This window comes from Euleptes europaea, chromosome 16, assembly GCF_029931775.1.
Source record: "Euleptes europaea isolate rEulEur1 chromosome 16, rEulEur1.hap1, whole genome shotgun sequence".
Classification (NCBI taxonomy): Eukaryota; Metazoa; Chordata; class Lepidosauria; order Squamata; family Sphaerodactylidae; genus Euleptes; species Euleptes europaea.
Genome location: NC_079327.1, coordinates 22,352,904 through 22,379,217, shown reverse-complemented (window position 1 = coordinate 22,379,217; position 26,314 = coordinate 22,352,904). Strand labels below are relative to the sequence as shown.

The following is a 26,314-nucleotide window of genomic DNA, read 5'->3' as shown; positions in this document are numbered from 1 at the left end:
CAGCAGTATGTCCAGCAATATCATCTCAGGTTTTTCTCTTAACAAGAATCTGTATCTGAAAGATCAATGGCTTCCACTTCTAATCTTTTATTGCCCTCCCCATTTGGAAGAGCAAAAGAGGGCCTGGGAATTTTAGTCTCCACAGCTCTGAATGTTAAGATGGTTGAATTAGTACCCGGATGGCCCAGGCTAGTCTGGTCTGGTCAGATCTCAGAAGCTAAGCAGAGTCAGCCCTGGTTAGTATTTGGATGGGAGACCACCAAGGAATACCAGGGTTGCTATGCAGAGGAAGGCACTGGCAAACCACCTCTGTTAGTCTCTTGCCATGAAAACTCCAAAAGGGGTCGCCATAAGTCGGCTGCAACTTGACGGCACTTTACACACACACATGCAGTTGTCTATGGCGATGGTATTACATTATAATCAGACTTCTTGTCTAATCATTAATATCTATTGCCCTCCACTTAAAACTAAACTAAACTTTTATTTTCATCTTGGTGGACTTCAAAAAACTAGACAGCGTTTTGAGAGCGTAAAGGGCAACTAAAACAATATTTTAAACCCTTTTAAACATTTTGAAAATGTTTTAAAGCCTTTCCCTCAATTATTCTAATTTCCCCCAATTTTTCCAGTTTTTGTGTTGGAAGGGGGGGTCCTTCCCAACTCCTCCGTTACTTTTTTCAGGTTGTCGTATCTTAAGCTACAGCTAAACTAAACAGTGATCACTATCTTTCCAAGAAGTGTTTTTCTCCATGCTTAATATATCAAGTAAGCCCTTTAATGTTGGATTGGCCAGAGTTGGAATTGGGGTGGGAGAGAAATAGCCAGTCTGTGAAGCTTGGGGCAGCTTCGCTGGTATTGTTCAGTGGTGTCATTCCAGTAGTTCTGACACTGTTTGTTTTCACAAACCATGACTTGATCGTTTCGCAGCAGACAACCACTGAGAGGAGACCATAACCTCTTGATTTCAAAGGGGCTGTGGCTTCCAATGGTGCCTTGCTGGCTAATGCAAGAAAGGTGTTTTGCCATAAAGAGTTTTGAGGTATTTGGTGAGGTTGGAAAGGGGTTGGCCCAGGCAGGAAGCCTGTGTCTGCCCCGTAAAGAAAATAGTCAGTTACAAAATGAAAGCATCAAAGAGCCAACAGGATGCTGTCCCTAGAGTCTGTTCTGGCATGTTGGTCCTTCTTGAAAGTGAGCACTGAGTGAAGTGTGACCTTAAAACTCGCTTTATTCAAACAGACTGAGCTCAGGTTTAAAGTTCAAGGCATTTTGTTTTTTCACCTGTTTCCTACAGTTTTCTGAAACTTCTGAAGAATTAATGTGTAACTATATCTGGTCACCGAGCCAACTGAGGATTCCCCCCCCCCATGGGAAAATAATGTTACTGTATAGAAAAGGGAAGCTATATTGCATTACGGTAAAACATTTCAATGCCGGCATCTCTACCGCTGCCCAAATATTGCATGTAGGATCCAGTAGTCATCTAATCGTTATTAAGCCAGAAGGGCTTGTCAGAAATTTTCTGTTTGGGTGTAGCACTCATTTACTGTAGGAGGGGAGGGGACGTGGATCAGTGTTAGAGCATCTGCTTTGCTTACAAAAGATTTCAGGTTTAATCCCCAGCATCTCCAATAAAGAAAAGGATCAGGTAGTAGTGATGTGAAAGACCCTCCAACTGAGGCCCTGGAGAGCCACTACCTGTCAGAGCAGGCAATACTGAGCAGGCAAAATCTTCGCAATCCTTACAACTACCCTGTGAGGTGCTTACATTGTTGTCGTAGTGTGTGTGTGTGTGTGTGTGTTTGGGCAGGGGAGGGGGAAGAAAGTTGCAAAGGTTGTCACTTTACAGAAGGCCCCACTAGTAAATTCATGGCATAAGTGAAATTAGGATGTCCACGGCTCACATTTTTAGCCACTGTGCTATGCCAGTTCCAAAAATACCTTCCCCCCCCCAAAAAAAAATCACTATTCGTGATTGAATTAGTAGCTTGAAATCAGGGCACACCATATTGAAATGTGATCATAGCCCGTTTGGGTGGGAGCTTCTTCAGTTCCCAGCCCGTCTGGGTTCTCAGCTGCTTTCTCCCCCTGCCTCAAAATCTGCTTTTTATTTTCTGACATTTTTTTGTTTTGTTTTCCTCATCTGAAATACAGTCCTAAGCAAATAAGCTGCACCAACAATTGGATAGGCTGTCAGTCGTAGTTAAAAGAAATCGCTTGAAGAGATGACATACAGATTTCACTCATTTTCCCAGGATATTAAACTTTAATGACTATAGTATGAATATTTCATGAAAGTATCTTTTTGAATAGGGTTGTTTTGTCCTGGAGGATATTGTACATTATAAGGCCTGATTTCTGCCTTGGCAAGGCTGGAGAAGAATGTTGCATCGAGTTTGTTTCCTTGATTGGAAGGGAAAATAAATTTTCATTCCCTCACTGATCCTAGTTAAATGGGCTAGTGTTGCTATTTGACTGCTTGTTGTATGAAACTAAATATCAAATGCTGTTCTTTACTTTTGCTGCAGGGTAGCTAAATAACCTTTGAAAGGAGGTGGAATTTTTTATTTCATGCACAGGATTTTAGGAAAAGCAAGTTTCATGCCGGTAGCTCAGTCAGTATTTTTGCATTCATCATTTGCTGCTCAAGCGTGTAAACTTACATGATTTGGACTGAGAAAAGTAGTGCATTTTTTTTAAAAAAGAGATGACTTCTTATATTCAAGGGTGTCTTTTCACATCTTCCATTGCCCCCAAAATGTGATTGTCCTGTGGCTGACAGATAGAAGTTGTAAATGCATGAAAGATTGTGACCTAACTTGCCAGGTTTTATTCACGGGCATGCTTATGACAGCAGTCCCAGCCGCCAGTCTTGATTTAAGCTTCAATTTCCTCATTGGTCTTTTCTTTCTATTAAACAGCATGTCAGTGACTAGGAGTTGTAATGGAAACCATATTCCTAAATGTTAAGTAGGGGACCCTCCGGTATCAATTGTAGCAAAATACCCTAAACCTTAGCTTTCTTTGCTAGATGAAGTGCTCCGATTTTAGTTTTGTGAAGAATTCTCCCTCAAACTCTTTTTCCTCCTCCCAAAAAAGTGTCGCTCAATGTGTTCAGACAAGGAATTGCTCAAATGTAAATGAAGCATATCTCTTGCAGTCAGATGTGCTACTTGGGTGCTGGAGATTTTAATGTGTGTTTTCATTCCCCTTTTTATATTTTAACTTATTAACTCTGACAAGTAACCTCTTGGTTGTGAACAATTTAATTCACGATTCACTTTTTTCTGATTCAAAGTGAACACGAGTGCCCTAAATCCCCTAATGGGAATTAATTGCATGTTTTGGTGCTTAAGTCTGATCCTCTCTCAATCCCCACTGGGACAAGTTTCTTCCTGAAGGATGTGTTTGTTATTCAAAACACAATCTGAAAGGTAATGATTTTTTCCCCCTTCTAAAAAGGGGAACCAGAGCAACCGAATATTAATGTTCTTTGCTTTGTCGGGCGAACAAGCCATAGCCTCAAACCCATTTGATGTCATGAAGGGTAAACGTACAAAGCTAACTGTTGATGGAACAACAGGGCAAATCATTGTGGCGTTCTGTAAAGACAGCGCCACAAGAAAAAAGAATATGTTGGAGGGGAATTTTTGTGCGTGTTGGGGAAAACAGCATTCAGCCTTTCTCCCGGGAGGTAAATAACCCGTGCTTTGGTCAGCGCCATTACTGTTTTCAAAGTGGCAGACTGTTCTCCTGACTCGTAAGGTTTCTTCTCTCTGGGAGTTTACTAGTGCTTTTTCAGGGAGGAAAATGCTTCACGGATATTCTTCAGTAATCCGGACAACAAGCCTGTCAGGTATACCACACTGCTGACTGGGTCCGGTGGGGGTGGGTAGGGGGTGTTGAAGCAGGGCAACTCATATGAGGCTACCTAATTTCATGGCTGGGGCAGGATTTGAACCGGGAACCAGGAGCTTGTGCTTTTAGCTGCTGGTGCAATAGTAATTTCCAAACTCCGTGTTGCGAGATTGCTGCTAGTATGCCTGAAAGGGGGGGGGGGAATGAAAAGGCTTGCGTGAGCCTATAATTCCCTTCGCCTACACACACACACACAAAGCCTCGAGGTTACCCATTGCTGCTCTGCCTTCTTCCAGTCTTTGTATCTGGCATGGTTAGGTCATTCTGTCACTCCTGCAGAAAGACAACAGAAGTACCTAGCCTTGGAGGATGTTATCAGTCGCAGCTCTGCATGAGTCACTGCTCTCGGCTTTCCAACCAGGGAGATTAGATCAATGACTCATTCGGAAACACAGCTTAAGTTCCTTTGAGACTGGGTAATTCTTACTTTTGCCCGCTTTCGAAGTAAATGAAAAATTAATGCAAGCCAATGCCAGTTGCTTTTTCTTTCCCCGTTACTGTAATACCATTTAATGACCTTCAACTTAAAATAAGGACCCGGTGCCCTGCCCATTTCTGAAGACTCTTTATATCTGGCAATTAGAGACCAAACTGCTGAGCTGGGGGGAAAATGGAGACTACCTTTCGTAGAAGTTTGGTGACTGACAGCAAAATTTGGGAAAGCGACAGATGCTCTGGGCTTTAGGAAGGCAGGAGGATCGTGAGGGAGGAGGCAGGTGCAGCCGGGAAGCAGAATACTTTTGAACAGGAGCCAAGGAGGGAACCAGAAACGTATTTATTTTTTCAGTAAACAGAACCCTCACATTCCCTACTTTGGGAAGGCTGTTTCCTAAACGAACATGAAAAGAAAGCTCCAGCTGCATTGCAGAGATCATAAGAACATAAGAAAAGCCCTGCTGGGTGAGGCCAAGGCCCATCAAGTCCAGCAGTCTGTTCACACAGTGGCCAACCAGGTGCCTCTAGGAAGCCACAAACAAGACGACTGCAGCAGCACCATCCTGCTTGTGTTCCACCGCACCCAAAATAATAGGCATGCTCATCTGATACTAGAGAGAACAGGTATGCAGCATGACCAGCATCCATTCCAACTAATAGCCATGAATACCCCTTTCCTCCATGAACATGTCCACTCCCCTCTTAAAGCCTTCCAAGTTGGCAGCCATCACCACATTCTGGGGCAGGGAGTTCCACAATTTAACTATGCATTGTGTGAAGAAATACTTCCTTTTATCTGTTTTGAACCTCTCACCCTCCAGCTTCAGCAGATGACCCCACGTTCTAGTATTATAGGAGAGGGAGAAAAACGCCTTCCTGTCCACTCTCTCCAAACCATGCATAATTTCATAGACCTCTATCATGTCTCCCCTCAGCCGCCTTCTTTCCAAGCTAAACAGCCCTACGCGTTTTAACCACTCCTCATAGGGCAGTTGCTCTAGATCAACTCCCCACTTAGGACAAAAGCTAGAGTCCCAGTTTGTGACAGACCTCCCTGATGAGGAACATCAGACATATTGGAACTGATGTGATGGAATGTGGACCAGACATTCGGCAGCAAGCAGAGGAGAACTGACAGTGCAAGCCATACTAAGGTTAACTGGTTGGAAACTGCAATTCAGGGGATGTCAAGAATCATTGTAAACAAAAATGGTAGGTTTACAGTATCATCTTCAGGAATAAATAAGGAGCCAGCAGTTGCTCTGGAAAAACACATGAACAAAGAAGCTGCCTTATACTGAATCAGACCCTTGGCCCATCAAAGTCAGTATAGTCTACTCAGACTGGCAGCAGCTCTCCAGGGTCTCAGACTGAGGTCTTTCACATCACCTACTTGTCTAGTCCCTTTAACTGGAGATGCCAGGGATTGAACCTAGGACCTGCATGCCAAGTAGAGGCTCTACCACTGAGCCACAGGCCTGCTGTACAATACAGTATTCATTTCTGTAATAAAAGCCATCCAAGAACTTAGTGCAACAGATATGAAGGTGATATTGCCCCCCCCCAAATCAGTCATGGTTAGGGTTGCCAGGTCCCTCTTTACTACTGGTGGGAGGTTTGGGGGCGGAGCCTGAGGAGGGCAGGGTTTTGGGAGGGGAACGACTTAAATGCCATAGAGTCCAATTGCCAAGGCTGCCATTTTCTCCAGGTGAACTGATCCCTATCGGCTGGAGATCAGTCGTAATTGCAGGAGATCTCCAGCTAGTACCTGGAGGTTGGCAACCCTAGTCATGGTGGGTTTAAAAATCATATCGAACTCTTTCAATAAAAGGCCAAATTCTATGGAGATGCTGTTGCATGGCAGGTCGCAAAACTGCCACGCTTCAGGAAAAACTGGCCGTGGGAATCTACCCTGCTCTCCCTTTAGCAACAGGAGCAGAACTTGCAAGCATGTGCTTCCCCCTTCGCTTTCAGTTATTGCAGTTTGCCAGGTTAATATTAGCATTCATAAATATGGATTCAGGAAGCTGCTGCTACAAAGACGCTTGAGTACATTGCATTGAACAGCCCCATGCCGTTTTCCCTTTTTTGCCAACAACAATTAAGGGACTCTTAACTTTGTGTCATTTCCTCTGTGTTCAAAGAGGGTGGCTGAGTTCATATACGAAGAATTCTTCCACAAATACCAGCGTTCTGCTGATTTCCACATCTGCCCATTTTCAGTCTTCCTGTAATAGCCTTCTCCTCTGAGTTTGCCGTAACACCTGATGGGCCAAGGAGGTAGCATTATCGAAATATTAAACCTTGTTTCCCAAATGCTCATCATAAGAAATATTAGATTGTGTTTTTAGGGTTGTTGTTTCTAGCCCTTTCTGCAGCCCACAGGTCTCTCAGCCCAGTCACGGATTTTACTGAATTAAGCTCTGTTTTGGCCCTTGGAACGTCTTATGATGGTCTGTCAATGAGTAACTTCAGATGAGTAACTAGCTGGTATGTACTTGCCCTTGACAACTGAATAAGTCATGTTTCCCAGAAGCAATCTGTTTAATGTAAAAAATTACACCCATCTAGGGTTGACAATTTTAATGAACAATATACAGCATTGCACTGTTCACAAAAAGTTGCATTTTAACGCTAAGTTGCATTTTAAATGCTTCCTTGGAAGTGTTTAAAATGCAACTTTTGTGAACAGTGCAATGCTGTATATTGTTCATTGAAATTGTCAACCCTAGATGGGCGTAATTTTTTACTTTAAACAGATTACTTCTGGGATACATGACTATTCAGTTGTCAAGGGCAAGTACATACCAGCCGGTTACTCATCTGAAGTTACTCATTGACAGACCTTCATAAGACGTCTTTCAGTGTGAGTTTAATAGTGATCTTTCCTGCCTCTTTCCCTTCCTCGTGATTTTTGTGCTGCTCTCTGAACCAGACTGCCAGGGAGGAGAGGGCATTTGTTTGTTCACTGCAATCCCCAACATTGTTTTTTACCCTGAGGAATGTAGTTAATCTGGAATAGGGGTTGGGGGGTAGCATTTTTAGACTTCTGTAATGTGTTTTCATTTGGGGCTGCCCTTAAATTGCCTGAAAACTACATTACTGTGACTTCCGAGCAGAACAGCTCACATTACCCTGGTGCTGTAACCACTTCTTTGGCTGGCTGTAAGTTTTTTGGGTCAAGATGGTAGTTCTTACCCTTTTAAAGGCATCAAAGTACTTAAAGAACAGATGCGGATGTTCCTTCAAGATCTGTCAGTGAGGACCTGCTCAGAATTTCATCATAGGTGGGTACAAGGGTGATATCCACTAGGATGTCTTTTGTCTTTTATCTTGTGAATCCCTCCATGAGGCAACGGTTTAAAATCCAGTTAGAACTCACCATTTTGTGATGATAACTACTGGGGGGGAAGTACAACTGTGATCCGTAGGGTTTGCAGCTCTGGGTTGGTAAATCCCTGGGGGTTTGTGGGTGGAGGACAGGGTTTGGGGAGGTGAGGCACATCACTGGAGTATAATGCCATGGATCCCGCTCTCCAAAGCTACCATTTCCTCCTGGGGAATTAATCTCTGTAGCCTGGAGATGAATTGTAACTCCAGGAGCTCTCCAGGCCCCACTAGGAGGTTGGCAACCCTATGTGATCATGATAGGGTTGCCAGCCTCCAGATACTAGCTGGAGATTTCCTGCTATTACAACTGATCTCCAGCCGATAGGGATCGGTTCACCTGGAGAAAATGGCCACTTTGGCAATTGGACACTATGGCATTGAAGTCCCTCCCCTCCCCTAACCCCACCCTCCCCAGGCTCCGCCCCAAAAACCTCCCACCAGTAGCAAAGAGGGACCTGGCAACCCTAGATCATTAAAATTGCTGTTAGCTCCCCAATATTATAGTTTATATACTAAGAAAATGGCCTGCTTTCTAGGGTGGCCAGCATCTAGGTGGGGCCTGGAGATTTCCTGGAATCACAGATGATCTTCCGACTATAGAGATCAATTCCCCTGGAGAAAACAGCAGCTTTGGAGGGTGGACTGTATGGCATTATACCTCAACTGAGGTACCTCCTCAAATCCTGCCCTCCCCAGGCTCCACTCCCAAATCTCCCAGAATTTTCCAACAAAGAGTTGACCATCTTACTTCATACTAACGTCTTTGTAGTCTTAGTGGCCAGGCACAGAACTGCGTTGATGGATTTGAAGGTATGAGTCCATCCCTGGTAACTAAGGAGGTAGTGGCCACATAGCAAAATGTCAGACAAGACCCATAAAATATTTATTTTTACAATGGTTACATTTTTGCCTTTAGACTCACATAGTGGCTTGAGATTGTCTAGCTTCTTTTTAAACTGCTGTATTTCCAAATTTTGGTCTGCCAAAAGACAGGTTTTGGAAAAAAAAATACAAGTGCAATAATTTAATAACAGGTTTTTTTTTAATTTTTAAGTTTCTTCAGTTGGAAGAATGGCCCGTGTCTTTGTTTACGGAACCCTTAAGAAAGGGCAGCCGAACTACCATAGCATGACAGACAGGACTCATGGAACAGCCAAGTTCCAGGGCCGAGGACTCACCGTGGAGAAATATCCTCTGGTGATTGCAGGGAAATACAACATTCCTTTTTTGCTGAACACCCCAGGAACGGGGCACCGTGTTGCAGGAGAGATTTACTGTGTTGACGACCAGATGCTGCAATTCCTTGATGAATTCGAAGACTGCCCTAACATGTATCAGCGTACTCCGATGAGAATTGAAATACTTGAGTGGGAAGGTACAAGCAGCGCACCTGAAGAGAGGCCAGCTGTTAACAGCATTCTGGAATGCGATGTGTACAGCACTACAACTTACCAGCCTGAATGGATAAATCTCCCTTACTATGCCAATTACGATTCTTTTGGGAAACACGGACTTCTGTACGTACTACGGGAAAAGAGGGTGGATAAAAATCAGTGATCGAAAATGGTTGATTTTTAAAAAATTAAAGGCCTTCTAAAGGGAAATTAATATCTAAAACATTATTTTAATTAAGATACATTATAGTTTAAAGGTAGCTCATCCTGGAATAGGGATTATAAAATCTGATTCTGTAGCAAGGGACAGTGTATTAATGTTTATGATAAGTGTTGTAAATGAGTTTAAAACGAAAACAAACTGCTTATATTGATCAGAGAAATTGAATGAACTATGTAGCACTCTGTGGTGAAAGAAAGCACTAATGGGTGGAATCCAAACTTCTACCATCAGGTGGAAGCTGGTGGAACACGACATCCCCATCACCCCACTCCTAATGCATCCCACTGAGCCCCCCCCCCCACAAAATTCTGCTCCTGGGGATCAAGGGACCCTCACAATCAGTATGAGGGGCGCAGTGGGGTCTGCACTGGGAGAGGGGAAATCAGTAGAAACTTCTCTCCTCTGCCAGCTTACATTGGCACTGCTCTTGGCAGACCCATTTGGACCCAAGCCATGGATTCTGACCAAGAAACAGTTGGTTTAAAGAGCCCTTCAAACTTTCACTTGCTTTAATCAAGTAGGATAAATAACAGGCGAGATGTAGTTGTCTTAACTATAGTTCTTGGTTCAGTTCCGTTTAGTTTATTTACAGTCATTTGAACAGCAGATATCAGTACAAAGTTACAATTTTAAAACCTCAGCTGAGGATTTCCATATCTTGCTGGCTAGATAACAGAACTTTGCCACTGAATAAGAGAATAGTTCTTGGCTTACATTAAGATTTTTCTTTTTCTTTTGCACAGCAGAAAGGAAATTCTGCTGTATTTGGCAATTTACTGCGGGGGGAGACACACTGCTCAAGCTCAGTATAAATTTTTTCATTACTGCACAACATTCACATAAGCCACAAAATGGTTCTTAGCACTTGATTAAAGGGTTTCTTTTGAGACATGAATGAGTTCATGAAAGGAATCGAGCCACCAACAAAGATGTGCTCAGTTAAGCTCCAGAAGTCCAAGTCTCTGGGTTGCAGTACCTGACAGCGAGCCAGGAGGGCTGGGCAGTGTTGCCCATGGACCAGCCTTTCATGCCATGGCATTGTTCTGGTGTGGAGCGATGAGCATTGCTCCAGAGATGCAAATGGGGTTGATGTGCTGCCAAGGAATTCAGTCACCGCAGATGCTGCAGCAACAATAAAGAAGCGGGTAGAGAGCAGGGAAGCCTGCTCACATGCTGGGTACTCAGGTGGTGTTTCTGCTACCAGGGCACCACCTTTCTATTTCCCTCACTGGCTCTTTTCCTAGCCAGATTAGATTTCTTTACCATTATGCGCTTTAGTATATTTATGCTCCCCTACCTAACAGCTGTGCTTCATCTGCACAATTAACCCTAGATTACACTGCATTACTTTGCAAAATCTACATTGTTTGCTATTATTATTCTTGACTGCTGATCAGGGGGTGGCGTTTTGAATCAGCTACATGGCTTAGCACCCTCATTTGTCTTTAGGGTTGCCAGGTCCCTCTTCGCCACGGGTGGGAGATTTTTTTTGGGTGGAGCCTGAGGAGGGCGGGGTTTGAGGAGGGGAGGGACTTCAATAAGAGTCCAATTGCCAAAGCTGGCTCTTTTCTCCAGGGGAACTGATCTCTATCGGCTGGAGATCAGTTGTAATAGCTGGAGATCTCCAGCCACCACCTGGAGATTGGTGACCCTCATTTGTCTTGGAGCTCAGCAGTGCTGAACATACACATGGGCAAGAGGGTAGAGATTGGGAACACTGGCTACTGCTGAACCAAAAAGCTCCATCCTCCTTGAAGGAAAACCATATCCTGTGTGGGTTTTAAAATCCAGGCTTCAAGTGATCCCTTACAGTACCTGTCATGTGCAGAAGGAGCCGTTGTTCATATTGAATACTCACATGGAACCACTTCTTGTGACTGGTGCTCATTTTATGAATTGGATGAATTTTACACATTTGTACACATGCAGTTGCTTTGTCCTTTGGGGAGCGGCCGTGGCTCAGTGGTAGAGCATCTGCTTGGTGTGTAAAAGGTCCCAGGTTCAACCCCGGCATCTCCAGTTAAAGGGACTAGGCATGTAGGTGATGTGAAAGACCTCCGCCTGAGACCCTGGAGAGCCGCTGCCAGTCTGAGTAGACCATACTGACTTAAAGGGACCAAGGGTCTGATTCAGTATAAGGCAGCTTCATGTGTTCATGTGTCATAGGTCTGTTTTACCATTGCTTTCACCTTTGCTCTTCTTCTATTGTGCTTAAACTTCCAAGCTTTTAAACAAGGAGTTCGATCCCAACGTAAGTTGGTTTCAGGTATCCGGCTCAAGGTTGACTCAGCCTTCCATCCTTCCGAGGTCGGTAAAATGAGGACCCAGCTTGCTGGGGGTAAAGGGAAGATGACTGGGGAAGGCACTGGCAAACCACCCCGTAAAACAAAAGTCTGCCTAGGAAACGTCGAGATGTGACATCACCCCATGGGTCAGGAATAACCTGGTGCTTGCACAGGGGACCTTTACATTACCTATTTAAATTATAATTTGGTAGTGATAAAGGCTGTTTTGACAAAATCCAGAATTTATCATCATGGAGGTTGGTTCTAAGGATTCCTTTATACTAGTTGAGGAGCGAACCCTCTAATTGTAAAATGATAAAAAATTGTACCACTTTTTTAAAAATCATGAACGTACAAAATTATAAAAGAGATCACTTTGATAATGTGTTTCCATAGCCTGTACTGAAACTTTTGGAGTTGTTTTTAATTAAATCTACGCTCAGGGATTTGTTTAAATGTAGCTGGCTGGCACACTACAAGAAATTAATCAGGGGGGTATGACAATGTTATGCCCCAACAAATATTCAATTTAAGTATCTAAGCAGCCTTTGCTGGAATGTTCATGCTTTTTTTGTAAAAAAAAATTACACACAGACAGGGCGGCAGGAAAACAACACCCTTCTCCTCCCTATTCTAAAATCTTCCTGAAGCCACCACTTTAGGGATGGCTAACCCTGGCCAAGTTCAATACAGTATTCTTAAGGTCTTAAAATACTCTGCTAACAGATGAAGTGGGTGTTATCACTGGATAGTGCTCTCAATGGCATAGATGTGGTGGCGGTCAAAAGCATCAGCTGTTGATGGAAATAGTAAAGCGGCCCTACAGTCAAGGTTAGACTGCCTTTGTTGAGCCCGCCTGCCAAACCTTCACAATGCACACATGTGCTCGCTTCGGCAGCACATGTACTAAAATTGGAACGATCGCACAGCCACACTTCTTCCTACGAGCCCGGTTTGCTCACTGCCCCCATAGCCTCACCACATTGAGAAGAAGAGATATGCGAGGTATGAGATACGGCACCATAATAACATCTCTCCCTACTGGGATCCAAATGGGTGCCAAAGGCAGAATGAGAAGAAAATTTAATCTCCAAACGTGTTAGAATGTTTTAATGTTCAGTTTAAAATTTTGTAACTGATGTTTATTGTATATTAAATATGACGGCAGCTGCCCTGAGCCCAGCTTGGCCAGGGGAGGGCGGGGTAGAAATAAAAGTTTATTATTATTATTTATTATTGCTCCCTTGTGTTAAAAATTGAAAAAATGGACAAAAGGAAATGTGGCATAGTTCATGAAACAAAAGTCAAAGAGCTATTCTGATAAAAAAAAGATCTAGTACCTTTTAAAAGACAAAAAGGCTTTGACGCGTAACACCTTTATGGGGTAACTGGTGTTCAATATACAAGTGGACTTCTGAGTTACACAGAACTCTTTCTCAGGGTGGATATTGAAGGCCGGCAAGAGATACTGCGGCGTCTAGGAATTCTGTCTCACAAGGAAAGGAGAGGTTCAGTTTGAGGCAGGCCATTGGTCTGAGCTTTAGCTCACACTTATCATTATTTTTAAACAATATCTTCAACAGCAGTGGATTCTGTAGGAAGCCTAGGGCATTCTTAGGGCTAGCAATAGTCAGACATCAAGAGACTTGGAACACAGACTACAAGATGCAAAACCCAATCCGTTCTAAAACACGATGTATGCTAAGAGCTGGCAATTTCCATCGATCCCCCACATGTCATTCCTCAGGTTCAGCTATCTCCTAGGAGCAGCATTTTGTGGAGATCAGTGGGCTGCACTGGGAGGGGGGAAAGCGAGAAATTTCCATTTTGTTACTGGAAAATTTAGTCTGGCTTCAACCCTAAGTCAACAGAGGTCAAATATGGTTGAGGATGTGCTCTTTATGCCAAGGATAGATATGGTAGAGACCTGACAAGGATGGAATGGACTATACCACTTCAGACCGCAGGTGAGGAATACTGTTTTCTTAAAATCTCTGCCTTGCAAGAAGACTAGCACACGAGCGCTTGTCCTGCGCTTGTTCTTTGCTTAGAAGACATTTTTATGTAGGAGGACAATTTAAAACTGTCCCCCTTGCCTGCCATCTGAAGGTCACTTGACCTCTCATTCCACTTCCTAGCTGCAGCCTCCCTTAGGATTAAAACATCAGTGCTGCAAAAGAAATCGGATGACACATACAGCGTTTATATTCAAATGCTTGGTTTTATTGATTGTTTGACACCAGAAGAGAATTACAAATCTCATATGTACAGATGTTTGTAAAAGGAGTGAAGTCAGAGAAGCAGGGGTAAATTTAATGCAAAGTCTCTGCAGGGTTCGCCACACAGCCCTTAGCCCCTTGGGCAATATGCATTGTGAAGAACACATGTCATAGCACTGAATCGTAATTCTGTTGTTGAAACTCAACTGATTTTGGGAGTGGAGATACTTGGCTGCGTTCCGCTCTAGTTTGTCATGATATCCAAATACAGGCTCCTCCTCAAATGGACCTTGTTCCCACCCAGAAGCCGGAATTCTCTAGTTTGGTTAAATCCTAACTCAGAATTGGAGCTTGATCAAACAGGGTGGTGTTCAATTATGCTCCGCCTAGGAGGCCAAGAAGGAACAGCGAGGGAAGCGTGAGCACAGCAATCAAGCTGCGGTCAGCCCCATGCCAGAAAACTTCTGTTTCAATAGAGTTTGTGGAGTTCTCGAAATGCAGCCGCCAAGTCCCTCATTGACGTGAAAGAAATTGTTTTATTCTAGTTCCACCAGCTCGTCTCCTTCCCCAACAGTTTCGCCGGCCTTGCAGTGCACGGCTTTCACCTGCAGTGTAAAGAAAGGGATAATTAAATACTATTCTGAAAACAGGGCCAGGCAAGCATTTTTCCCCTGGATGCTAGAAATAGATGCAGCCCACCTCACAAATGATGGGAATCCGTCATTTATTCTTTTTGTATTGCACAGCCAACAGCAGAAGAGATAGGGCCTACCTCACATCTCAAAACCACAAATCAAAAACTGAATGGGCCTTGGTCCCACCCACTCTTCATTCTCCTCCCCTCCCCCACTCTGAGCACGCCTCCGCTCTTGGTGCTTCCCTCCTCCCCCCATGGCAGTTGGGTTGCCAATGTCCAGGTAGTAGCTGGAGATCTCCCGCTATTACAACTGATCTCCAGCTGATAGAGATCAGTTCACCTGGAGAAAATTGCTGCTTTGTCAATTGGACTCTATGGCATTGAAGTCCCTGCCCATACCCTGCCCTCCTCAGGCTCCACCCCAAAAACCTCCCTTTGATGGCAAAGAGGGACCTGGCAACCCTACTGATAGTGTCATCATCATAAGAAAGCCAGAGGTGAAGTGGTTACAAGGGCTGATTCTGGGAGACCCAGGTTCAAATCCCAACTTGGGCCAATTATATTCTCTCAGCCTAGCGTACCTCTCAGGGTTGTTGTGAGGATAAAATGGAGGAGAGGAGAATGACGTAAGCTACTTTGGGTTCCCATTGGGGAGAAAGGCAGGGTATAAATGAAGTAAATATGCACCCTGCAATCAAGGCAGGTAGAGACATGGGGGGAGGAGGAGGAGAAGAAGAAGACGATGACTTGGTTTTTATATGCCAATTTTCTCTACCTTTTTAAGGAGAATCAAACAGGCTTACAATCTCCTTCCCTTCCTCTCCCCACAACAGACACCTTGTGAGGTAGGTGGGGCTGAGAGAGCTCTAAGAGAGCTGTGACTGGCCCAAGGTCACCAACCAGGCTTCATGGGTAGGAGCGGGGAAACCAACCCAGTTCACCTGATTAGTGTCCGCCACTCATGTGGAGAAGGGGGGAATCAAACCCAGTTCTCCAGATTAGAGACCGCGGCTCCTATCCACTATGCCATGCTGTCCCTGTCTCTGTGCTTGGGAATGCTCTAAGAAGTGGTTCTCCAGACCATGGAGATGGAGTTTGTGTGTGCAGACTTTGGTGAACACATGAAGCTGCCTTATACTGAACCGGACATTTGGTCCATCAAAGTCAGTATTGTCTACTCAGACCGGCAGGGGCTCTCCAGGGTCTCAGGCAGAGGTCTTTCACATCACCTACTCGCCTAGTCCCTTTAACTGGAGATGCCAGGGATTGAACCTGGGACCTTCTGCATGCCAAGCAGATGCTCTACCACTAAGCCACAGCACTGTATGCAGGGAGTGAGGCCAGCATGCTCATGCCCACTTCCCCTCAACATGTGCTCATTTCAGTGCGTATACTGTTGTCTGTAGAGGGGAACACACACACACACACACACACACACAAGCAACTCCTGACCCAAATGATAAACCACTTTTAAACTTGGCACGAAAATGAGCAGCAAGCCGCTGTTCACCGGGGAAAAGAATTCAAAAGAACGCCTGGTAGCACACAAGCCATGTGCCATGTATTGTGGGTAACAGGTCCAACTGTGCATGGCACATTTTGGGAACTTCTAGTACATAAATGAAAACAGCTGAACTGTAGTCAAATTCCTGAAATGAGAAAAGGCACGAATTATGGTTTTCTAGGGCCACATTCCAATTTGAAGTTAAGCGTGCTTAAATGATCTTAACTCATATGTTGGATTGTGGCCTAGGCCCAAATCTGGGGGGGGGGGGGGAACCCAGGTTTCAGCCAAGACTAATTCATTTTGAACAACTGATAAACATTTCTAAATCCAAAGCCTGGTGTGCCCACCACAGTTCCAGAATCATACCATGCAGTTCAAGACTGATGCCAATGTTAAAAAAAATATTCTGAAGAATAATTATGTCTATTTTCATCCTCTTTTTTTAAAAAAATGCAACCCGTCTTCAACATGACAAGTGCCCCCAAAGCTTCCAATTGTATAATGAAGCATACCTTGCCAGTTTTAGCAGCAGATAAACTGTTCTGCATCTTCATAGCTTCAATCACACAGATCTCCTGCCCTTCAACAACCTGGTTAAAAACAGAAAAAAGGTTAAAATGCTGTCAAGTATTGCCTAAAATGCAGAGGGATGAGGTGCTAGTGAAGACCAGACCAAATTGATGATTTTTATGCTGGTGGTTTGTAGGACTTCACTTTGTGAACTGCTTCAAGTAGAGCTCTAGAGAGGCGGCATATTCCTTTCCTAAATGAAGAAAATGTAACAGTGTAATAAAATATATAAAATACTGCTATCATTGATTAGATATTCCAAAAATTTAAAAGGTAAGTCCTATCCCACATACAGGACAGTTTGTCTTCTGTATTCACAGTTCAAACACCACATCAAAACATGATGCATTAATCTTTGGTGAAGATATAAACCCAGATTCCACAGATCTAGGAGGTGATTTTAGATTTTTTGATACTTGCCTATAGGAAAAGTCATCCTAAGCAGAGTCGCAAACCTTCTTAGTCTATTGAAGTCTTGGGGTAACTCTACTTAGGATAGCACTGTTAGGGGCCTTAAAGCATCCAATTTACACTATATGCAGAATACGGATCCTGTTTACAATCAGGGCTATGCACATGTCACAGATCTATGCAAGTGCATATTTTAGTACAGAATTCAGCATCTTGAGATGTTCTTTCTTTTTAAAAGCACAGTTGTAGATTTCCTTAGCGTCATGTTTCTCCTTTGTGATCTGGATCATGCATGCTTGAAGGACTCCTTCTCCTTACATGAGTTCATATGGTCCTTCATAACAAGGCTTGCTCTTTCTTTCTCCGCTTCTTGATAGGGTCGCCAGCTCCGGATTGGGAAATACCTGGAGGATTTTGGGGGAGGGGAGGGACTTCAATGCCATAGTGTCCAATTGCCATTTTCTCCAGGTGAACTGGTCTCTATCGGCTGGAGATAGTTGTAATAGCAGATCTCCAGCTAGCACTTGGAGGTTGGCAACACTACTTCTTGAAGGAGGGGAGACCTGTGGCAGCCCTGCACAAAGGGCCGCCAGTTGAAATGAAGACAGTCTCCTCTCTTACCCCATTCCCAGGGCAGGTTAAGGTTGTATCGTTTAGGCGAGCTTTAGCCTGACTTGGCTGTAATTGTTCTGTCTGGGGTTTGTTTTGGCTACCGTTTTCAGAGGCCAGGTTCTGGATGGTTTTTCAACTGCTTGATTTCACTGTAAACCGCTTCAAGCAAAGATGAATAGTGGGACAGACATATAGCAAGTAAGTCATTAAATTAATGCAGATTGACACAAACCAAATACTGGCATCAGTCATACAGGCCACAGAATTCAACTTGGTGCAAAATATAATTTATTTTTTTTCGGTTTTAGGGAAGAGTACACATATACGCACATAGCTACAACATCAGCCCACGGTATCTTCCAGGTTTACAGGAAGACACCAATTTGTGTCTATCAGGAAAGTTTTACACTGCCAGAACGACAAACATCCCCTCTCTGTACTCTTTCAGAGTCACACTCTCGCTTCCCATATCTGACTGTTTGAACTCTACTAACAGATGTATACAAGCTCAGGGTAGCCAGAAACCCAATGGGAAGCTCCATGGATTTCCAATAAAATTCCTCTAAAACCAGATGGCGTGGGGTAGGCACAGGTCCATCTTGTGCTGACAAGATATTTCTACCTGATAGGAGTCGCAGCTTTCCAGGAAGATGGGCAATTTTGTTCCCTTACAGAGAATATCGTTTCCCCAACAAAGTCAAACATCACAATTTACAGGTGGTGTACATTATTTCTCCCCGTATCAGATCGGAAAATTAAATGTTCATTTTGAACGAGGGGATACAAAGCATGCCGCCCCATGCAGGAAACACAAGACCCTGAGGACAAAGAGAAAAACACAGACGTTCCCCACATCCTTTGGCGACTTTATACTATTCCAAAGCCAGAGACGGGAGCAATATGAGATACTTCCTATAAGTGGCCTGATATATATTGGGCACAGGAACTAAATAATAGATATGTATAATTGTAACTGTGAAATTCTATCCTCAAGATTATACCACCCACTTATGCAATTTTGTCCCCAGAAGCACCTTATTAAATGACAATGGCAGAACAGATCTATTGCATGAATAAATGTATTTGTTACACTAATTCTCATCACCACCGGACTTTTGTCTCTCCCCCCAGCACACCTGCTGCCTTTATCCAGCAGAACTAAGTTGGAGTCTTCGTACACCTATTCTTTCTTGCCCCACCAACTGTTCCTCACTTCTTTCATCTTTTCTTGGCATCTTCATGCATCTGATACCAATTCGTGAAAACTATTCAAATCCATCTTCTCTTTCTCTTCACATCTCTCTATACAATGTAGATACGTCACTCTGTGTACAAGAACAATAAATTATGTGGAGAGGAACCAGATTCTGTGGCCCTTGAGGGGAAAAAAGTTAATCACAAGGTATAGTGGAGTTGTAAATCCAGAAAAAGGAACAGCATTTAGACTTGGGCCTTTACATTTATTTTATATTTATATCCTGCTTTTCTCCCTTATGGGGACCTAAAGCAGAAGTCTTATGACCCCTTTTGCAGATTCCACTTTATCCTCACAACAACCACCCTGTGAGGCTACGAGTGAATGGCCCAGGGTAATCCAGTGATCTTAAAATACCAGAGTGGGAATTAGATCCTGGGGGTGCCCAGATCCCAATCGGACAGTCTAACCATTACACCATGCTGGCTCTCAGCATGGTGATAGGGTCTTTGGGCGTTGCAGTAATTCTTCATAGTCTCAGAGTGAAGTGATAGAATTCTACACTGATTCCCCCCCCCCATCTACCCAGTGCTGTTAACCATAGGGAAAACACCAGACACTTTTAATTAATTAAACTAAGGGCTGAACTAGCTGTGATGGATAATCCTGGTATGCACTGTTCACAGCTGTATTCAGTTTCTTTTAGCATTTTCCTCCCAAGCAGGCTCACTTCCAATATCAAAGCTGGATTGGGGGGAAAGATTCTTTACGCACCAAATTTCAGTAAAGTAAGGTATCAAAAGTGGTAGGGTCTGGTGTCCTTCATAGGTTCCCTTGCTGTCACTTTATTAATGGGTGGACTCTTGTATGTACAAAAGGATTCCCCCTATGCTATGTGTATTATTTGTGCTTACTAACTACTTGCTTACAGGGCCGTAGCTAAGAGCGGGGTGAGGAGGGCAGCCACCGCCCCTGTGGCATGCAGAGAGGGTGGCAGAACTACATCTCCTACAGGAGGAGCGGGCCAGGTGCCCTCCTCACCCCCCCCCCAGCTACGACCCCGCTTGCTTAAATTGCAGTGAACCTTCGTGCCTGCCTTGCAAGTGAGAATTTTAACTGCATATACAACAAGGATGCTTTCTCCTATCTGCCTAAAATTTAGCAAGGGGATTTCTTTGGGCGATGGGTACAATCCCTGAGAATTTTATCTAGATGGGTGAGATAAACATTTTTTTGCTGGAAAGCTATAGGGGAGGGGGTGTGGCTCAGTGGTAGAACATCTGCTTGGTATCCAGGTTGAATCTTTAGCATCTCCAGTTATAGGGACAAGATAGCAGGAGATGTGAAAGACTTCCACTTGAGACTCTGCGGAGCTGCTGGCAGTCGGAGTAGACAATACAGATTACGATGGGCCAAAATGTCTCATTCAGTTCATGTGTTCCAACTGTGTTTCCCGTTGGTATCAGTGGTAATTAAGAAAAACTATCATCAAGAAAATTAACTTATGTTTTAATTATCATTGGGGGGGTTTTAAAGAAAAAAAAAACTAAAAACTAAAATGGACATGAATAAAAGTTTTGGGCACTCCTTTAGAAATCACCAGGGATGACCAGGGATGCTCAATCTGAAATTTGCCTCTTGAAATACTGACAGTGATTTTCTGTTTGATCCCCCAAAACAAAATACTTTGTTCAAATTCGAACTTCTCTTTTGACAGCCAAACAACTCTTTTCTCAGTACAATAAGAATTGGGCAGTTCCACTAAAATCAGTCCAACAAATCAGTTTATTCCTAAAATCAGTTTTAGGAATAAGATATAAAATGTTTTCATATTACAGTGAAAAAAGTTTACTTTTTTCCTAAGCTTTAGGCTGAATCTCTTATTATACTTTACCACAAATAAAAAAAAAAGTCTAATCATATGTTACTGTATCTGCCCAAATATCCCCTTCCTGTATTTTCTCCTCTTTAGAAATTGGGGCAGAGGTCTGTAATTTTTGCTTATGCTCCTTCTATGGGTGGTCCCATAGAGAATAATAACAGTGCTAAACAGATATTAATTCTGTGTAGGAAAGTATCTCATGTCTACACTGTCATAGCGAGTGTGCTGTACTGGTTAAGAGCATCGGACTCTAAACCGGAGAACCAGGTTCAATTCCCCACTCCTCCACATGAAGCCTGCTGGGTGACCTTGGCCCATTCACAGGTCTCTCAGAACTCTCTCAGCTCATGTGGAGGAAGGCAATGGCAAACCACCTCCGAATGTTTTTTGCCTTGAAAACTGCAAAGGGGTCACCATAAGTCAGCTGTGACTTGACGGCACGCACACACACAGAGAATCATATGTGTCATCATAGAATCATAGAGTTGGAAGGGACCACCATGGTCATCTAGTCCATCTATTCCAGGGTCATCTAGTCCAAGATCATCAAAACCCACCAGAAATTCCTATTGTACTTAACATGAAACGAAGCAGACACAATAGTATTCATCTGATGTCATTTTTCCTACATGAAAAATATACCCATATAGGACAGCAATTCAACTCACCCCAGAGCCCAGGATAAAAGTGAAAGCATCCCAGTGTAGCCATCACACAGAGAAACACAACTGGTCTTTTCTTTGAGATGGTCCCATATGGTTGGGGGCTGTGTATGACTGAGGCAACCAATTGGGCAGGTTCTATGGATCTTGCATACTGAACTGGCATTCCGCCCACACACTGAAATGGATGGGTTTAAGCATACTGAACTCAGCATTGGACTTTTATCTGTACACACAGTACAAAAGATTTTTGGGTAACAGATTTAGTTAGGCGCTCCAGGCTTCTCTTTTTGGTAAGAGACCTCTTGCCCGCCGCCAGCTCTGTCTCCTGCACCTAGCTGGGCAACAGGAGAGAAATGCTGGGAGGAAATGGCTGACACTTTAGCATTTGCCCCAAACTCTATTACAACTCCCAGTAATGGATAAAAGACTGATTGGCCTATAATTGCTAAGGAGCTGGCGATCACCTTTTTAAAATATGGGAACCACTATAGCATTTGTCCAGGCTTCAGGTATCATACCCATCCTATTGATAACAGTGAAAAGTGTAGCTAAGAACGGGGCCCACCACTCCGGAAAAGCTTTGATTACTTCAGAAGAGATAGCGTCCGGCCCAGGGGCTTTCCCTGATTTCATTTCTGTTATCAACAGCGCAACCTCTGCCACCTGTACAGGGGGTCACTCAGGGCATTCGTCCAAGCTAACATACCCCAAACTCTGTTGTTAAACCATATAGCTTTGTGAAAACGCTAGTGTGTCACCCCTACACAATGATGTCACATCCGGGTAGGGCTGGAATTGATGTCGCTGTGTTGCCAGTGCTGTCATGACACTGCCACTAATGGCACCTGTCCCCTGGTTAAGTCTTCTGCTGGTTGCCAGCCTTGGCTGACAACCCAGGATTTATTGATGGGCAACCTCCTCCGCCCCCATCTCAATTTAGAACGGTCCTGGTCTTTCTGAGATCTCTCAGAGAACTCACAGAAGGAAGAGGAAGAGGAAGAGGAAGAAGAGTTGATTTTTATATGCTGACTTTCTCTACCACTTAAGGAAAAATCAGTTTATAATCACCTTCCCTCCTGTGAGGTAGGTGGGGCTGAGAGAGTGTGACTAGTCCAAGGTCACCCAGCTGGCTTCATGTGTAGGAGTGGGGAAACCAACCCGGTTCACCAGATTAGTGTCCGCTGCTCATGTGGAGGAGTTGGGAATCAAACCCAGTTATCCAGATTAGAGTCCACCACTCTTAACAGTGAAAGCTCAAGCTGTTTCTAAATACCGTGAAAGACTAAACCTAGAGAAGCCCTTTCTGTCCCTAAGTCAGGAAGAGAAACTGGCGGCAACATAAGGCTAGAATCAAGGCAAAGTAATTACAAGTCGAGCTGACCTTTAAAGAGCGATGGCAATTTTACTTATAATTGCTGCAAGTTTTCCAAGCTGAGGAAGTTGGTTTCCAATACCCTGCCCCCTAAAATTCTGAAAACTGGGGTCTTCTCTAGTTTTATTACTTCAAATGTATCAACATTTTCTACACTAACTTGAACCATGCTTTCAGGAAGCACATGATTTCACAAAGGCAGAGTTGTGCCAGCACAATTGTCTTCAAAATTTCTATCCTCCCCAATAGTTATTAGTGATTCCCTGAGCTTTGTACATGATCCCACAGTGCTGGTTCTTTAATCCTATACACACCCACAGGGACCTGTGAGATGGTCCCCCTATGAACTGCGGGGGCCCAATCTGGTTTCTTTATGTATCCTCTTCAATGTCTCCGGCCTGCACTCATATATATTTTACACAAGTAATTTGAAATGTTATTCTTTAGAGAGAAATTACCCAGTGGACCTTTGCAGAAAAAGTAGCCTAGTTAGGAGGAAACTTGTATTTCCATAGATACTCAATGTTTAAATACTGTGGCATTACTTCTAATAACAGTCAATTTGTTTAAAACGGCTCTAGTGGAAAGTGTCACTTAAGCACTCACATTTAATAATTGTTCTTTATGTCAATCCTTTGTAGCACTCTTTCCCCACTGTGTTGCAAGGCAGCAAATCCTAAAATTAGCCCCCAATATCTCCCTTTCCTCTTTCATTCATTCTCTTGGGCTTTGTTCAGTTTCTTTCACTGCATAATTGTTTGTATCTTTTTGCCTGCTAGTATTATTTAAGCCGGAAAATGAATATCTTAGAGATCTCTAAAATATCCCCTTTCCTCATTTAAGGATTAAGTTAGGCTTTTTAAAATTCAATAACTTTTCTGCGCGTTTTTAAAAGATACTGATCAGAAAAAGCACAAAAGTCACACTCTACAGTGCCGTTTGCAACAATGAAATCCCATTCCGATTAAAAATTATTTTTACATTTTAATTGTCCCTTTAGTGGTGACCTAAAATGGTGAAATAAAAGTCAAAAATAAAACCAGAAGAATTCTTGTTCGTATGAGGTTCATAATGTATCCCATCCTCCCTTTCTCCTGGCTTCTAGAAAAGGCATACAGAAAACACAAAACAAATGTAGTTTTCATCTAAACAGATTTACTCTTCTGAAGAAACAAAATTGAAACTGCTGGGATTAAAATGATAATTAAAAAATATTTAATTTCATTGTTCACTGACTATGAACAAAACTAGTATATTTCCTCACAGAAAGATTTTGTGCATCAAATTCTCTAGATTTCCATTTAATTAAAAACAAAAAGCACACATATTAGAGGAAAAATTACCGGGAAATGAAATTTGGGATTATAGATACAGTAACTGGTGGTTTGTATAATTGACTTTCGGACTTGGGATACAGTCTTGAAGGTTACAAGGTGCTAAAGGAAGTGTCCTCAAGGCTCCATTTGTTTAACAAATTAAATCCTGGAAAATGGAAGAGGGATGTGGTGAAGTCACTTTCTTAATCTGTTTTTACTACACGCAAGCCAATAGTGGGAGTGTTAATTGTCGTCTTTTCTCCCCCCTTACATTCAAAGGTACAATGAAGAGGACTCTGGCTGAAGAGATCTTTGTGAGTCCAGCTCACTCTCCTAAGACTTTTCTTGAATCATCTGATAAAGACTTAATGATTGTGACAGGATGTCTTCAATGTTAGGCTTACAAAACAGTCACAAGCCCCGCCAGTCTTTTTGATAAACCCAATCGGCGCTGATGTATTTCTCCGCTCTGTCTAATTGGTGTAAAGTTTGCAGATCTGAGTCTCATATCTTTCGCCCAGCTTGCTGCGTCCTCTCCTTTGACACCGGGTCAAGGTTCACATTTGCATCCGATTATCAAAGTGGCATTCATTAAGCAGTGGCCTGCTTTGCACCAAAGAGTTAGCTTGAAGGAAAAGCTCGGCCCATTTACTCAGCAGATTTTAGCATTTTAAGGAGGCCCAAATGTCACACAGTATTGCTACGTTCTGAAGAGTTTCAGACATCTCCAGCTGATGATTAATTGTGAGTGATGGGAAATAAAATCCAGTAAAGCCAGCTGCTTGCCATGGTCGGCAAAATTACTATAATGGATATAGGCTGCCAATTTTCCAGTTTTACTGGCAAGTCTTCCAAGTGTAATTAAGGGAAGTTATAAATGATATGGAAATCTATCAAGTCCCATTTATTTTCAGAGGTCTCTTTCCCCAGGGACTTTTATCTTCTAGCTTATAGTTTGCTTTGTTGCACTGATGATTCCAACCACTTCTTATTTTCTATTAAATCCCCCAATATCCCACCATAAGATACCAGCTCCATTTCTTTCACAAAGATTTAAAGCAACATAACCCTCTTAAGGTCATTTGCTTCTCTCTTTTTGTAAGTTAAGTTGGGGCCTTATTTGCTTTGTGGGCGCTCTTAGTTTCAAAAAATGCATATTTCCTGCTTTTTAAGCCAGATGGGAGAGGAATGACACCCCCCCCTCCATAACCAAGAACAATAACCCTGAAGAAATCACTAAGATTTTGACAGAAGGGGATCGTTCCCCCCACCCCCATAAGAAATAAAATGTTAGCATTGTAAAAAAGTGGCCTTGGTGCTAGAAATTTAGCAGAGGGTGGTGTTGCTCATTAATGTTGTTTGATTTGGAATAAAAGCATGAAAATGATGTGCAAGGGTCTAAAATTGGAGAGGTAAAGGATGAGTGCACCGTATTCCATTTCTCAATTTCATCCTTCAGAACCACAAAATGGGGGGTTATACAGTTACTGGATGAGATTTACGGTAACAGCTGTGGTCCTCCCACACAAGGGAGGACCTTCTAATGGGGTAAGGTCTGTTTTGAACAGACGGGGAGTTACGAAACAAGGTTCTCTATTAAGGATGAGAGCTCTAATATCCCTGGATAAAGAACACAAGAGCAATAGTCAGATTGCCTTTAAGAAACTCAAACCCCCATATTTTGTTGCTCAACACACACACACACACACACACGGCAAAACCTAGAGGTATTTTAGAAAGTGCATAGTGTTCATAAATGACAGGATGCAAATGCAAGAGAATTTTTTCCTCCCCTCTCTACTCTCCAGCCACTGCAAAGAATGCACAGGAAACGGTGCCAGTGGCATATGGCTTTCTACTGTGCTAAACATTCATACAAAAGACAGGTTCATCAGTCACTGGCGTATCTGGGTTAAAAAAAAAATTAGCTCCTGATGGATGTTATTTAGAGCTTACCTGCTGCTAATACATTACCAAGGCTGGAAACCCACATGACATTGGAACGGCAGACCATGAAATACAGCACGTGCAAGAAACATACTATGTTTGCCAGCTTATCCAAAATAATAAATAAGCTATTTAAACCCCGTGCCTAACACTGGGCCCGCTGCAAGGAACCCTGGGTCAGTCCTACACAGGCCAATTAATGCACAGCATCTGCTGCACAGAAGCAGCGTACGAAGCACTTCCGAATGATTTCGGCAATTAAAAGAAAACTGTTTCCTGCCTGTTCTGACAGCTACTGTTTCAATGCAAGAGTGAGCATCGAATCATTGTGTGCAA

The 26,314-nt window shown here is 43.2% G+C and overlaps 2 protein-coding genes across 2 annotated transcripts in view; one reads left to right on the top strand and one right to left on the bottom strand.

Moving 5' to 3' along the window:
• The first annotated feature begins 8,814 nt into the window (after positions 1 to 8,814).
• Positions 8,815 to 24,990, top strand: GGACT (gamma-glutamylamine cyclotransferase). The gene is made up of 2 exons (XM_056861687.1): positions 8,815 to 9,260; positions 24,311 to 24,990. Exons 1-2 carry the CDS (start codon positions 8,815 to 8,817, stop codon positions 24,333 to 24,335), a joined length of 471 nt encoding a protein of 156 aa, XP_056717665.1. The 3' UTR covers positions 24,336 to 24,990.
• PCCA (propionyl-CoA carboxylase subunit alpha) overlaps positions 14,382 to 26,314 on the bottom strand; it is a 306,082-nt gene continuing 294,149 nt past the window's right edge. Inside the window, exons 23-24 of the mRNA XM_056861686.1 lie at positions 16,521 to 16,598; positions 14,382 to 14,469 (exon numbers count right to left, since the gene is read on the bottom strand). Of these exons, the coding sequence (XP_056717664.1) occupies positions 14,401 to 14,469; positions 16,521 to 16,598 (147 nt within the window). The 3' untranslated portion in view covers positions 14,382 to 14,400. The remainder of the gene's footprint in view (positions 14,470 to 16,520; positions 16,599 to 26,314) is intronic.

Bases quoted from the DNA above. Each gene is read 5' to 3' on its own strand.
- GGACT (XM_056861687.1), top strand. From the start codon at position 8,815: ATGGCCCGTGTCTTTGTTTACGGAACCCTTAAGAAAGGGCAGCCGAAC. The intron at 9,261-24,310 runs GTACGTACTACG...TTACATTCAAAG, and splicing joins TTTGGGAAACACGGACTTCT to GTACAATGAAGAGGACTCTG.